Source organism: Chiloscyllium plagiosum, unplaced genomic scaffold (genome assembly GCF_037043375.1).
Source record: "Chiloscyllium plagiosum isolate Xiang-an unplaced genomic scaffold, Cpla_swu_hap1 HiC_scaffold_34, whole genome shotgun sequence".
Taxonomy (NCBI): Eukaryota; Metazoa; Chordata; class Chondrichthyes; order Orectolobiformes; family Hemiscylliidae; genus Chiloscyllium; species Chiloscyllium plagiosum.
Window position 1 is genome coordinate 41,410,793 of NW_028270172.1, and position 16,594 is coordinate 41,427,386.

Consider the following 16,594-nt stretch of genomic DNA (forward strand, 5'->3'; position numbering starts at 1 on the left):
CACCATCTGGTGTACTAATGTATTGAATGGTCAAGGAAGCCTTTGATTTGCACAGGCTACAAAACACACACCAACACAGCTGACTGCAAATGAAGAAAGTGGGTAAAGAATAAAAAGTTTTTCTCAAATTACTGCAATTAGGAACCAAGACAGTTTCTATTGGATGGCTGTCATTGCTTAGCCAACTGCACCTGTTGTGTGGAGAGTGCATGAGGGGGTGGTGGATCATGCTCTGAAGGGACTTGTTCAGAAAGTTTCAGACAGCCGAATCCTTAAATGCATGTCATATGGCACACAGTGCAGCACAATGTACAGCATTTCCTTTGTCAGAAGTACAAATGAAAACTGTAAGCCACACTCGCGGCTGCATGCATAGAAAATTCAAAACAAAAGGCTCTTTTGTCTCAAGAGCTTTGGTCTGTAATGAACGACATTTGGCTATAAGCAGAATTATGAATTCATCAGCCAATTTAACAGCTTGTGGAATCTGAAACTTATCAAGGAATATTAAAAAGACACTTGCCAACAAACTGCTACTGTGGTTCCAGGGAGACATTAATAACCTAACCAGGAATAAAGCTGCATAAACATCATTTGTAATAAGAACAAAATAAATCAGGGAACATTCCAATGGTTAGGTGGAATCCACAAAGGCAGGACAGCATAGTTAACATCTCGGGCTGATGACCATCTATGATGAAAGATCATTGTATTTTCTCTCGTTACTGATGATGCCAGACTTGCTGAGTGTTTCCAACATTTTCTGTTTTTATTTCAAACCAGCAGCAGGCATAGAATTTTAATTTAGGCTCACTTGAATAGCAACTGCACTAAAAAGGGAAAGGCCAGCTATGGCACCAATGACATAGGAAGGGAAAAGGTTGAGATTCTGAAGGGAGATTATAGAGAGTTAGGCAGGAATTTTAAAAGGACCTCGAGAGCAGTAATATTTGGATTACTCCCAGTGCCAAGAGCTAGTGAGGGCAGGAATAGAAGGATAGAGCAGATGAATGCATGGCTGAGGAGCTGGTGTATGGGGGAAGGATTCACATTTTTGGATCATTGGAATCTCTTTTGGGGTAGAAGTGACCTGTACAAGAAGGACGATTTGCACCTAAATTGGAAGGGGACTAATATACTGGCAGGGCGATTTGCTAGAGCTGCTGGGGAGGATTTAAACTAGTAAGGTTGGGGGGTGGGACCCAGGGAGATAGTGAGGAAAGAGATCAATCTGATACTGGTACAGTTGAGAACAGAAACGAGTCAAACAGTCAGGGCAGGCAGCGACAAGGTAGGACTAATAAATTAAACTGCATTTATTTTAATGCAAGGGGCCTAACAGGGAAGGCAGATGAACTCAGGGCATGATTAGGAACATGGGACTGGGATATCATAGCAATTACAGAAACATGGCTCAAGGATGGGCAGGATTGGCAGCTTCATGTTCCAGGATACAAATGCTACAGGAAGGATAGAAAGGGAGGCAAGAGAGGAGGGGGAGTGGCATTTTTGATAAGGGATAGAATTACAGCTGTGCTGAGGGAGGATACTCCTGGAAAAAACATCCAGGGAAGTTATTTGGGTGGAACTGAGAAATAAGAAAGGGATGATCACCTTCTTGGAATTGTATTATAGACCCCCTAATAGTCAGAGGGAAATTGAGAAACAAACTTGTAAGGAGATCTGCGATACCTGTAAAGATAATAGGGAAGTTATGGTAGGGGATTTTAACTTTCCAAACATAGACAGGGACTGCCATAGTGTTAAGGTTTTAGATGGAGAGGAATTTGTTTCGTGTGTACAAGAAAATTTTCTGATTCAGTATGTGGATGTACCTACTAGTGAAGGTGCAAAACTTGATCTACTCTTGGGAAACAAGGCAGGGCAGGTGACTGAGGTGTCAGTGGGGGACAGCTTTGGGGCCAGCGACCATAATTCTATTCGATTTAAAATAATCATGGAAAAGGATAGACCAGATCTAAAAGCTGAAGTTCTAAATTGGAGAAAGGCCAATTTTGACGGTATTAGGCAAGAATGTTCAAAAGCTGATTGGGGGCAGATATTCGCAATAAAGGGATGGCTGGAAAATGGGAAGCCTTCAGAAATGAGATAACGAGAATTCAGAGAAAGTATATTCCTGTTAGGGTGAAAGGAAAGGCTGATAGGTATAGGGAATGCTGGATGACTAAAGCAATTGAGGGTTTGGTTAAGAAAAAGAAGGAAGCATATGTAAGGTATAGACAGGATAGATCGAGTGAATCCTTCGAAGAGTTTTTTTTAGATTAGATTACTCACAGTGTGGAAACAGGCCCTTCGGCCCAACAAGTCCACACCACCCCGCCGAAGCGCAACCCACCCATACCCCTACATTTTACCCCTTACCTAACATTATGGGCAATTTAGCATGGCCAATTCACCTGACCTGCACATTTTTGGACTGTGGGAGGAAACCGCAGCACCCGGAGGAAACCCACGCAGACACGGGGAGAACGTGCAAACTCCACACAGTCAGTCACCTGAGGCGGGAATTGAACCCGGGTCTCTGGTGCTGTGAGGCAGCAGTGCTAACCACTGAGCCACGTGCCACCCTAAGAGTATAAAGGAAGTAGAAGTATACTTAAGAAGGAAATCAGGAGGGCAAAAAGGGGACGTGAGATAGCTTTGGCAAACAGAGTTAAGGAGAATCCAAAGGGTTTTTACAAATACACTAAGCACAAAAGGAAACTGGGGAGAGAATAGGGCCCCACAAAGATTAGCAAGGCACCCTTTGTGTGAAACCGCAGAAAATGGGAGAGATACTAAACGAGTATTTTGCATCAGTATTTACTGCAGAAAAGGATATGGAAGATATAGAAAGTAGCGAAATAGATGGTGACACCTTGCAATATGTCCATATTACAGAGGAGGAAGTTCTGGATGTCTTGAAACGCATAAACCTGGATAAATCCCCAGGACCTGATCAGGTGTACCCAAGAACTGGGCAGCTAGAAAAGTGATTGCTGGGCCTCTTGCTGAGATATTTGTATCATCGATAGTCACAGGTGAGGTGCCGGAAGACTGGAGGTTGGCTAATGTGATGCCATTGTTTAAGAAGGGTGGTAAGGACAAGCCAGGGAACTATAGTTGTTGGAGGGAATCCGGAGGGACAAGATGTACATCTTGGAAAGGCAAGGATTGATTAGGGATAGTCAACATGACATTGTGTGTGAGAGATCATGTCTCACAAACTTGACTGAGTTTGTTGAAGAAGTAACAAAGACAATTGATGAGGGTGGAGCGGAAGATGTGATCTATATGGACTTCAGTAAGGCGTTCGACAAGGTTCCCCATGGGAGACTGGTTAGCAAGGTTAAATCTCAAGGAATACAGGGAGAACTAACCATTTGGATACAGAACTGGCTCAAAGGTAGAAGACAGAGAGTGGTGGTGGAGGGTTGTTTTTCAGACTGGAGGCCTGTGACCGGTGGAGTGCCACAAGGTTTGGTGCTGGGTCCTCTACTTTTTGTCATTTATATAAATGATTTGGATGCGAGCACAAGAGGTACAGTTAGTAAGTTTGCAGATGACACCAAAATCAGAGGTGTAATGGACAGCGAAGAGGGTTACCTCAGATTACAAAAGGATCTTGACCAGATGGGCCAATGGGCTGAGAAGTGGCAGATGGAGTTTAATTCAGATAAATGCGGGGTGCTGCATTTTGGGAAAGCAAATCTTAGCAGGACTTATACACTTAATGGTAAGGTCCTAGAGAGTGTTGCTGAACAAAGAGGCCTTGGAGTGCAGGTTCATAGCTCATTGAAAGTGAAGTCACAGGTAGATAAGATAGTGAAGGTGGCATTTGGTATGCTTTCTTTTATTGGTCAGAGTATTGAGTACAGGAGTTGGGACATTATGTTGCGGCTGTACAGGACATTAGTTAGGCCACTGTTGGAATATTGAGTGCAATTCTGGTCTCCCTCCTATTGGAAAGATGTTGTGAAACTTGAAAGCGTTCAGAAAAGATTTACAAGGATGTTGCCAGGGTTGGAGAATTTGAACTATGGGGAGATGATAAACAGGCTGGGGCTGTATCCCTGGAGTGTCGGAGGCTGAGGGGTGATCTTATAGAGGTTTACAAAATTATGAGGGGTATGGATAGGATAAATAGACAAAGTCTTTTCCCTGGGGTGGGGGAGTCCAGAACTAGAGGGCATAGGTTTAGTGTGAGAGGGGAAAGATATAAAAGGAACCTGAGGGGCAACCTTTTCACGCAGACAGTGGTACGTGTATGGAATGAGCTGCCAGAGGATGTGGTGGAGGACGATACAATTACAACATTTAAAAGGCATTTGGATGTGTATATGAACAAGAAGGGTTTGGAGGGATATGGGCCAGTGCTGGCAGGTGGGACTAGATTGGTTTGGGATATCTGGTCAACATGGACTGGTTGGACCAAAGGGTCTGTTTCCATGCTGTACATCTCTATGACTCTATGACCATCTGACAAGACATTTGTATCCTCATGGAAATCCTAACTAGCAACACATAGCTTTGATATTTTACTTTTTCTTTAAATGGTGATTCTTGCTTTCGGTGGAGATGAAGTGGAAATTCCTTGGGCCTGCAGATATTTGTGTGGATGGCTGTGAATTGGGAAGTTCGATGGAACTACAAGAAGCCAACATATTAATCTCTAAATAAATCCCTTATGTTTACAGTTTTCTAACTGAATCTTACCTTGCTAAGATATAACATTGAATAAGTTATTACTAAAATCCTTTAATTTGTTTTCAAGTATCTTCGAAATTTTTTGCCTTTTTTTTGTACTCCATAGTATCTGCAGGCAACAAATTTAAACTAAATATATCATATAGCTTAGAGAACAAGAAAGGCAAACTTACATCTCCTTGTACTCCTTTAACACCCTGTTAGTATAGAAGGTGGCAGCATCATACATCTCCTTGACATAAGGACCTGGCTTAGGGGCCTAAATTTACAATAAAAAAAATTAGGAGAAGGATACATAGAAGATAGAAATTTGGAAAAACAAAGGACACATAAGATTCAACAGAAAACTGTTTATTAATTTGTTAACCAACCAGTAAGGCTGATGCCTCTAATGTCTTGATATATTCAAAGAATGGATGGACTATATGGTCCATCATGCCTGTGATAATTTTTTGCAAGTTATTCAACTTACCCCACTCCACTCTTCCATCAATATTTCATCCAATCAAGTTTTGTTTAAATAAATGAGCAGTGAGCTACTTCAGTAGAAATGTAACTACCAAAATAGAGATCACTTAAAATCTTCAAAAGGTTAATTTAATAGTTAATTTAACTAATAGGTAATAGCTTAACAGTCAATCTTAAAACATTATTATGATATATTCAAAATAGAATAGCCAAACTCTTGAGTGTCACTACTACAGTAAACGGTTAGATACAGCCTTACATATCTGAACACCAGGCAAAGTGAACATAGTGGAAATCTCTATTCTCGCACATAAATCTATCATATGTTAATACCATCATGAAGTCTAAACAGACCCCTAAAGATTTCTATTTCGAAATTTCATTTATATTTATTTCTTTTCCGTGCCTAGTGATGCAAGGCAGACAAAGAACGTGCTCATATGTTTCCAGGGCTAGTTTCTCCTGGAATAGGTCACCAGCTTGTTACCAGAGGTGGCCGCTTGAGGGCGACACTCGATATCATATATGGCTGAACTAGAGATCGGTCCATTCTTAGCACTTGCCCTGGCACATTGGAGGGATTTACAAATTGATTAATTATCAATTGCTATCCTCTGCCTCACAAGACATATACCAATTCTGATAAACAATGCTGTAGCTCCATGTTTTAAAATTCACATTAGTAATATTGGTTACAATTGATTGTTCAATCTTTGATTATGACATTTTTTAATGAGACAGTACGGTGTCCTATTCTCTGTCAATTCCATATTCCTTAAATTTTATTGTTGCCATTCACATCAGGTTCATATTAAAGACAACTGTTTTCTTTGATAGCTTCCTAATGCCAATTATCTATGCTCCCCATCCCAAGTGGATCTGTTCACCATTCCAAAAGAGGTTAACTCAAAAGTAGACCTTCTTCTGTTTCTACACTGTGTATGTAATGCCATAGGTGGACATAAAGAGGTGGACACATTTCTTTCCATCACTAAAATAGGAGTTCCATTTCAATCTGGAGTGACAGAATGATAACGTTTTCTGCTTCATGAGTGTAAGGACGCTTCACAAAGTGAGTTTGAGAAATATTGGACAATCTTTTGAACAGCTGGGAGAAAACATATGCCTTGACAACTCCCTTTAACCATTTAATGCTCATTGGAAAATTAAGCGATTTAGACAAACATCCATATTTTGTGGTGCAAGACCTGCCTCAGAGGGGTGCTGGTCAAGTCCCACAGATTAAGGTGATGGGAGCTGAGGATGCTCTGGGGGATCTATCCACAAGGACCAGAAGAAGATATGGCACAAGGGCTGGGAGGTGAGGGTTGAAGTGGGCTATAAGTGAGTGGTGAAGGTAGATTTGCAAAAGGCCAGGGAGGGAGGGAGCACCTGGGATGGTGACGGAGAGGCAAGACAGATAAGTGCAGCAGCAGAAAAAAAAAGAGGTAACATAAGATGAAGGGTGCTCCAATTGGGAATGAGTGCTTAAGAGGGAGGGTGCTTCAATGTGGAGGGCACTTCCCTTTATCATGGGGATTAACGGTAAAAACAACCCATTCCAAATATCAGGCCAACAATGTTCAAATCAGCCAAACCAGTAAGTAAGAATTCTGAATGAAAATAAAATCAAGCTGAATGGACCTTAATGGTTAGTTTATAAAACTGGAACATGTGGCAAGAGTAGTAAAAATATGGAACTTTTTCCCCCAAAACCAAAGTGAAATTTCAAAACTTATTGATAGGTTTTTGTTATTCAGATTCATTAAGGCATGTGGAAAAGAAGTTGGAAAATTTTATTTGAAACAATATACTGAATTCAAAGTTATGGGGAAAGACAGAAGAATGACACTGATTCAAAATGATCATTCAAGTAGTCAGTGCAGGCCTGATAAGCCAAATGGTCTCCTTCTGTGCCGTAATAATTCTGTGATGGGAGATGTAATACAGATTATCCATAATCTAACTGAATGTTAAAACAGATTTGAGGAACTGAATGGCCTACACGTTTTCTTATATTTCCAGAACAGATGTTTGGTCTATGTTTGCAGTATAATCAGTTCCCATGCACTAGTGTTAAATTTGCAATCTGATCTCTGGGTTGAGGGAAGTTGTGGACAACTTGAGATTTGTCAATGTGGTGCAGAAAGTGCTGGAGATTTAATTCTCCTACTTTAAAACACTCATAGGGGTTATTGAATGCATTTATTTTCTTTGAAAAAAAAGCCATGCAAAATTGAGCACAGGCTTATCATGCACTGATCAAATGCAGATCGATTAAGGAGGGTAATAGTTACTAACAAACAGTAACTTTTTTTCCTATCTGCAACGCTGGAGTCATGATTCTCTGAAAAAAACACTCCCTCAATGTGCTGAATTAATTTATTAAAAAATCTTCCCACTTACCACTGCAACCCACCCCAGTGCTGCGATGCTCTCGCTAACAGCTGACAGATGGTTGAACATCTTACTGCCACGATTCTTCTCTCGAAAGTTCTGGACCTCCTGAATTCTGTCCGATATGGGCTTTAGAATTGTATTCATCTCATTCTGGGAGAGTAAACAAGGTAAAATGTTCAGGGAAAATGTCAACAAAATATAAGCTACAATGAGGCTGATTTAATATTTGTCTGACCCGCATTTTATCACTGACTGTGTCTTTTATAAATCTTTGTACAGATATATTCAATACAGATTAATAAAGAATTTCCTGTTCATGTTCAGACAGTTTAAGTTTTGACCATTTTGGAGAAAAAAAGCTTTAGAATGCAGAAGCTGAAATTGTTACAATTCCCAGTGCACTGGGATGAAGGGCAGTGAGAAGGCTCAGTTTAAAAAAATTCTATGAATGTAAATTCTAACAAATTAATCTTAATTTATGCAAAAAAAGTTACCAATTCAAATTCAAAAACTTACAGAACAATTACATTTGCTGTGGTTAAATTAACAATTCAAACAAAGCAACTTTGAATTGAGTGGGAATAGTCTATTTTTTAGAAAACTAATACAGTAAAATATCTAGAATTGTTAGCTCTTATTCTTTTTCACTTAAAATACATTCTGCTTGTTTACAATCTAGGAACGTGCAAAACAAAAATGCTGGACACATAATTAATAATATATAGAAAAGTCAAGGTGAGCTGGCTAACAGGGTACAAAATTGGCTTGAAGACAAAGACTGGTAGCACAGAGTTGCTTTTTGGACTGGAAGCCTGTGACCAGGATCGGTACTGCGTTTCATCATTTATATAAATAATTTGAATATGAACATAGGAGGCATGGTTTGAAAGTTTGTAGATGAAATAAGTGATGTAGTGGATAGTGAAGATGATTATCTCACAGTACAAAGGGACCTTAAAGATAGAGGGCGAAAGGCCAAGTAGTGGCAAATGAAGTTTAATTTAGATAAATGTGAGGTGTTGCACTTTGATAAACCAGAGCAGGACTTGCACAATTAATGGTAAGGCCCTGGACAATGTTGCCAAACAAAGAGACCTAGAGATGCAGATGTATTGTTCCTCAAAAGTGGAGTCGCAGGTAAACAAGGTAAAGACAGCATTTGGCACGCTTGCCTTCACTGGTCAGAACACTGAGCATAGAAGTTGGGAAGTCATGTTGCAGCTGTACAGGATATTTTTAAAAACTGCGTAGAATTCTAATTGCCTTTCTCTAGGAAGGATGTTGCTAAACTTGAGAGGGTGCAGAAAAGATTTACAAGCATCTTTCAGGACCTGAGGGTTTAAGTTATAAGGAGAGGTTGAATAAGCTGTGGAGATTTTCCCTGGAACATGAAGACTGAGGGGTGACCTTACTGAGGTCTATAAAATCATGAGGGTCATGGATAGGGTGAATAGCCAACATCTTTTTCCTAAGGTGAGGGCGTCCAAAACTAAAGGGCATAGGTTTAAGGTGAGAAGGGAAAGATTTAAGAAGGACCTGAGGGGCAAGTTTTTCACACAGAAGGTACATGTATGGAATGAGCTGCTAGAGGAAGTGGTGGAGGAGAGTATAATTTTAAAAATTTAAATAGCATCTGGATGGGTACTTGAATAGGAAGGGTTTAGATGGATATAGACCAAATGCTGGCAAATGGGACTAGGTCAATTTGGGATGTCTGATTAACTCAGACAAGATGGACCGAAGAGTCTATTTCTGTGCTGCACAACTCTATGACTCGTTTTCTGTAAGGATTTTAAGAAATCAATACTTAACATTTTTGCCAGTTTTATAAAAGGAGATGGATGGATGTTTTAATCAGTTTAGTAATCCCTCACTGGTAGGGATAAGCCCTTCAGATATTTCAATCTATTGTCAGATTTCACATTTCTCCATTAGGAGGCAATCACTGCTATTGAAGTAATGAATTTCTTGCCCTAGAACATGATACAAAAGTGATTGAGTGGGTGGGAAACCGTTGGCACAGCCCGACACTCAAGTCAGTTTTAACAAGTACTTAATATTTTCTGTAAATAGTTGATGTAGTGATATTTTGAATTTCTTGCACAACAAATTAATAGTGCAATCAGCAAATCTTTTCCTCAAAAGATTGAGGTTATTGACTCCTCTACTAAGTGGAAATATTTCTCCCCACCTATCCAGTGAATCCCGCATACACCTCTGTACAGCTCAATCAGATCTCCCCCAGTCCTATCTCCTTGAAGGAAAACAACCTTAGCCTATCTAGTCTCTCTTCAGAGCTGAATCGCTCCAGCCAAGGTAGCAACCTGGTAAATGTCCTCTGCAACGTCTTTAGTGCAATCACATCCTTCCTATAGTGTGGCGACCAGACTGTACACAACTGCTAACTAACATTATATGCAACTCCATCAAAACCGCCTTTCTCATGAATTCAATGCTTTGACTAATAAAGATAAGTATCCCATATACTTTCTTATTCACCTGATCTACCTGCCCTGTTGCCTTCAAGCATCTATGGATGCACACCAAGGTCCGTAGGATCTTCTGTACTTCCTAGGGTCCTACCTTCAACATATACTCCCTTGGATGATTAGTCCTACCAAAATGCATCACCTCAGACTTTTCAGGATTAAATTCCATTTGCTACTGTTCAGCTAGTCTATACCATCCTATAGTTTATGATTTCTCCCTTGCTATTGACCACACCACCAATTTTCACATCATCTGCAAACTCACTGATCATATCTAATCATATGATCATATCATATGGCTAGATCATCAACATACACAACAAACAGCAGGGATCCCAATACTGAACCGTGTGTTACACCACTGGACAGACTTTCAATCAAAAAAAATCCTTCAACCATCATCCTATTCTTCTTGCTCCTTTGGATCCAATTTGCCCTGTGTGCCCAGGGCTCTAAAGCTTCTTAACTAATCTGCCATGCGAGGCATTATCAAAAATTTTACTGAAACCACAGACTACATCAACTGCATTACCCTAGTCTACACATCCAATTAACTCCTTGAAAAATTGAAACATACTTGAGAAACATGATCTTTCCCCATACAAAGCCATGCTGACCATTCTTGATTAATCCTTGCCTCTCCAAGTGGCGAGTCATTTTATCCCTCAGATCTTTTTCCAATGGTTTCTCTACCATAGACATTAAGCTCACTGGCCTATGATTTTCTGGTTTATCCCAACCATCTGTCTTGAATAATTGTAGCGAATTAGCTATCCTCCAGTCGTCTGTTACCAGAGAAATTAATGTCAGAGCAATCTTGCAATCTTCTCCCTTGCCGCTCAAAGTAGCCAGGAATACATCTCATCTGAACCATGGATATTTATCCCCTTTCAAACTTACTAAAATTGCCAATACCACCTCCCCCTCAATGCTAATTTATTCAAGTATATCACAGCCCTTTCCCTGATTACTGGTCCTACATCATCCTTCTCAATTTTGAATTCAGATAGAAAGTACTCACTTAAAATCTCAACTATGTCTTCTGACTTCACACAGGTTTCCACTGTGGTCCCTAATGGGTCCTACTTTTTCCCCTGGTTATTCTCTTACCCCTAATATACTTATAAAGCAGTGCTGGGTTTTCATTAAGGCTACCTACCAGTGTTACTTCATGTCCCCTCTTTGGTCTACAAATTTTTTTTCCAGGCACTTATTTTACTCTTCCACAGCATCCATGTATTGGGTCTTCAGTGTTTGTGATAAGCTTCCTTCTTTTCCCACATCCAATCCAATACATCCCTTGATTCTTTAGACTTGTTAGTCCCACCCTTCACTTCTATGGAAACATGTTAGCTCTGAACTCTCAGTGTTATCTTTTTGCTGTTTCCTACTGCTCTAATGTGGATTTTCCTGCAAGTAGCCGGAACCAGCCCACTTTTGCCAGATCCTGTCTTATTAAAATCAGCCTTCCTCAAAGTCAGAACCTTTATTTCCAATCCATCGTTGTCTTTATTCACAATTAATTTATTTTTACATGGTAAAAACGCATCGTGAAACAACCAACAAAGCTAAAGAAGGGGAGAGCAGTTTGTACAAAAAAGGAACATGAAATAATATGCAGTTTAAAGCTCTTAATGTTATGGACCAGAACAAAACCCCACAAAATATATCGAGGAGATAGCCTAGACCCCAACTTTTATTTAAAAGCAAGTGTAAAGTGCTGTGTTCCAGATGCTTTAAGCAAAACAGTTTATTCTCACAACACAGTTAAAATACAAACAAAAAAACAATCAAAATGTTTAACAAAATATTATTTCACTACCAATCATAAACTGTTCCAACGTAACAGCATCCCATTAAACACCCTTGGAAAAGGCAAATTTAGCAATACAGATTTTTCTCACAGGCTAAGAAGGGGAACATTCTTGAGGATTGTGCCTCATACAGGCCTATCTCTCTATTAAATTCAGATTTCAAGATTCTAAGATCTTGGTGCTGAGATTGGAGAAGGTGTTGCCCATATTGTCAAAGAGGACCAGACAGATTTTATAAGGGCCGTAGATCTTCTAATAATATTAGAAGCTTGCTGAGTATGGTCCAAGCATGGCAGCAACGATCGATTCAGGGGTTGGTGATTTCCTTAGATGCAGAGAAAGCATTTGACCGGGTGGAATGGTCGTATCTCTTTTATGTCTTAGAGAGATTTGGGTTGGGTGGGGTTTTTGCTAGGTAGGTGTAGGTTTTATATTGCCACCCTCTGGCTGCAGTCATCACCAACGGGATCAAGTCTGGGAACTTTAGGATTGGTAAGGATAGTCATCAAGGCTGCCCTCTTTCACCGTTGTTGTTTATGTTGGTGATAGAACCACTGGTAGAAGCCATTCATCAGAACATCTACATACGTTAATGGAAGTGGGATTGAGGGTACACAAGATTACACTGTATGCGGATGAAGTCCTTTTGTTTTTATCAAACCCGATGACATCCGTACCCCATCTGATACAATGTATCAATTCATTTGGGGCTATTTCAGGATACAAGATCAACTTTGCAAAATCGGAGGCTATGCCTTTGGGAAACCTCGGAGAAGTGCCAGAGGTTGAAGGTGGCCCTATGTTCCCTTTTAGGTGGTCACAAGCGAGGTTCCAATACCTAGGTATTTTTATTACCCCCAAGTTTGATTGTTTTTTTTGGACTAATTTTGTTCACTTGCTCGACAATATTAGGCAGGATCTCCAGAGATGGGAGGAACAGCCCTTTGCTATAATCCTTACCTCCACTCATGATTTTATAAATCTCAATGAGGTAACCCCTAAACCACCTGTGCTCCACCCTCTCCTTATAACTCAAACCCTCCAGTCCTGGCAACATTCATGGTTGGGCCGAATAGCCCTCATTAAAATAAATGTCCTTCCTCATTTGCTTTATCCCACGCGTATGCTCCCTATAATGTTTCCCAGGTCAATGCTACAAAAACTTATCGGTTGGTTTAGTTTCTTTGTCTGGCATAGTGGGCGGCCCCTCATCAAGCTTACTAAAACTGCAGTTGCCTCAAGAATGGGGAGGAGTTGATTTCGCAGACATCAGGAGGTATCAATTGAGTTCCCTGCTGTCCTTTGTGTGCGATTGGGCAGGTAATGATCCGGGCTCAATATGGCTGGATATCGAGGCTCCCAGGCAAAGTAACCTCTTATTAACCTGTTGTTCATGGATAAGATGAGGACAGTTATGGACCACTGCTGGAACCCTATTGTTATTAGTACGGTCAAGGCATGGAGGGTGATGCATCAGAGTGAGGATTGCTTATCCAAGACTTTGCCACTTATGCCCATAATTGGTATGCCATTGCTTCACTGCCATTAGGTAAAAATGCTGGAATTTTCTCCCAAATAGTGGGTCTACCTACAGAACATTGACTGCACTGGTTCAAAAATGCAGCTCACCAACATCTTCTCATAGACAACTTGAGACAGGCAATAAGTTCTGGCCAGCCTTCTACACCAATGTCCCACAAGTGAATAAAATGGAAGATTGATAATCTGGCCCTTCTACTGTATGCAAGGGTGGAGTTCCACATTTCTGAAAATAAATTTCTAGGAGTATAAGGCTACTCTGTTAAACCAATGCATTGTACACCTCCATACCAAACTAGGCGGCATCTCTAAGGGCTGAATCAAGTTTGGACTCAAGATGGGAAGCCTGAACTGGACTACACAAGACAAGATAGTCAAAGAATTAGGCTTTCCATCCTTCTTAAAAGGAAAATAAAATGCTCTTAAATGTTTAATATTCTGACTTACAGTGTTACTGTTAAAGCAATGAAGAAATTATTCAAAATTTGGTCTCCAGTCTTGGTCTTTGACCAACTGCTACATAACACATCAATAACACACAGCATGTATTCCAGACACGAGAATTCCAGGCATGAAATCAACACAATAGACAGTAGTGTTAAAGCCTCAATGCACTTCAATATGGTACAAGGAGTGAGAGACTTCAGCAGTGTTAAGAAATTGGGATGGTTCTCTTTAAAGCAGAGATGATTGATAAAGGTATTCAAAATCATGAAGGATTGGAGTAAAAAGGGACAATAGTTTCTAGTAGAAAGATCCATTATAAGAGTACACAATTTTAAAGTAATTGGCAAAAGGATGAGAGACAAGAAGAAAAAAATAAATCACAAAGTAGATTGTCAGGATCTGAAAGCACTACCAGAAAGGGTGGTGGAAACAGGCTTTATCACATTTGAAAGGGAATTGGGTAAATACATGAAGGGGAAAAAGTTTGCTGGTCAATGGGAAAGAGCAGGAAATGGAACTAACTGAACTAACTTCTGCAACGGAACTAACTGAATCAAAAGAGTAGAACAGCATTCTTTAGCTTTCTGACAATTAGTGTGAGGTGAGAAATATTCAGTCATGAGTCTTATAACTGAAGCATCTGATTTCAGTAAAAAGGTTGTTAAATGTAGCTGTAAGTGGTAGATTGCATCTGTCATGGGATGGCTGAATAACATTCTGCTGTTTGGTTCACCACCTGCCACTTCCTTTTTCTTTTCCTGTGATCCTGGAGAGTTAACAGAAAGCAGTTATACCATTAACCACACTGGTTGTGAAAGTCTTGTATTAAATATTATAGGATCTATTGTTTTTCATTGTTATTATGCATGTTACACCAGACAAGAGTCTCTCACTCAATGACAGAAAGCTTCAGAAATGGAGGAATTCCAATAATCTCCTTTGGTTGAAATAGTAGGTTGCCACAACAGGGCACAAACATTAATATCACTAAAGAGGTCTAGTCCCCATGACTGCTCACAACGTCCTGCCATACTATGTACTAGGGAATGCTGAAGTATGCACATGGCATGTCACAAAAACAACTCAAGCTGCAAATAAACAACCAACAAAAATAAAATTAATTTCAAGTGAAATTCTTTGAAATGTAGACACAGAACAATTCTGTACAAATGGATAGTGTACAAAAAAATTAAAATACTTTTAGTTGGTGAACTTATGCCTTTTATGATTGATCGCAAGAGAGAAATACGCAGCACTCATGTCACAAGCCTGAAATTTCATGCAAAAAGCAGTTCAAATTGCAAAAGATTTGAGGCTATGTTACTTGATTCTCTTGTAGGTACATTTCAGTGGCGTTTGAGGTAACATTACAAGAAATGACTGTAAACAGAATGCAGCACAGAATGTGCAATCAACAGGGATAGAAATGGCATAAGTAGTTATTCTCAGCTCTCAGTCAGTCCTTTCGTAACTGCAGTGAATTACAGCTTTCCACAGCCAGCAGCATCATCTGTTGCTTTTTATGGAAATGTTCTATATATAAATTCTAGATAGTTGAAGGTGGAAGAAGAAATCACATGACCAATACAACTTGCTGTTGCTGCCGGTATGTAAAACAGCAGCTGGATTATGCAGATAAACAAACTATTACAGAAAATCTTTTACATAGAGTCAGTGACAAAAGGGAATTTGCATTACACTTTCCTTTTTGTTAAACAACAACAAATAATTAGTGAGGCATGTTTATGACTCATACATTGGCCTTTAAAATCGACCTCAAATGGAAATTTTTCACAATATGGGTTCCTCAAATCTATCATTGGCAAATGTCTGTTTGGCTTTTTTGATTTTTGAAGTCATGGTTCGTCCGATCGTAAATTCAACAATTTTTTATAAATTCACTTCTATAACGTGAGCACTGCTTGCTAGCCAGCATTTGCTGCCCATTCCTAGATGCCCTTGAGAAGGTGAGAGCTGCTTTCTTGAACCACTACAGTCCATGTACTGTGGTAGACTCACATTGCCCTCATGGAGGGAATCCCAGGATTTTGATCCAGTGACAGTGATAGAGCAGCAATATATTTTCAAGTCAAGATGGCAAGTGGCTTTGTGTGGAGCTTGCAAGTGGCACTGTTCCAATGAATTTGCCACCATTATCCTTCTAGATGAATGCGGTCATGGGTTTGGAAAGTGCTACCTAAGGATATTGGCAAATTTGTGTAGCAAATCTTGTAGATATTAAACACTGCTGCTACTGAGCTTCAGTGGTGGATGCTTATGGATGTGGTGCCAAAGAGCTGTTTTGTCCTGGAGGGTATCAAACTTCTTGAATTCTGTTGAAGCTGTTGACTTGTGTCATGTAGATGGTGGACAGCTTTGGGGAGTCAGGAGCGAGTTATTCTGAGCCAAATCCAAAAACTCTAATTTGAAATAGACAAGTTTTTAAAATGCTCCAACAGAAGTCAGGATATTTTGAAGAGTGTCAGCCCTCTCACGTATGAGAAAATATGCACAATGCTGAGGAATAAGGGAGAATTTATTTTTGCTAAATCCTGAGGTTTGCCACCTTCAGTTATCTTTACACTCAAGCCATTTAAAATTCTTATACAGGGAATAGATTTTGCAATCAGCAGAATTTAACTTTGGAATAACATTTTGGCAACAGCTGCTGTAACTAAGGGTTGGGGTCTAGCAAAAATCAGCTACATATCAAATTTTTGGGGAGTCACA

General features: G+C 39.9%; 1 protein-coding gene across 2 annotated transcripts in view; it reads right to left on the reverse strand.

The window, feature by feature from the left end:
• Nucleotides 1-16,594, reverse strand: part of cap2 (cyclase associated actin cytoskeleton regulatory protein 2) — a 243,243-nt gene that overhangs the window by 60,167 nt on the left and 166,482 nt on the right. For both annotated transcript variants that reach the window (XM_043719122.2, XM_087978631.1), the window contains 2 exons: nucleotides 7,582-7,725; nucleotides 4,881-4,966 (listed from right to left, as the gene is read on the reverse strand). In XM_043719122.2, the coding sequence (XP_043575057.2) occupies nucleotides 4,881-4,966; nucleotides 7,582-7,725 (230 nt within the window). The remainder of the gene's footprint in view (nucleotides 1-4,880; nucleotides 4,967-7,581; nucleotides 7,726-16,594) is intronic.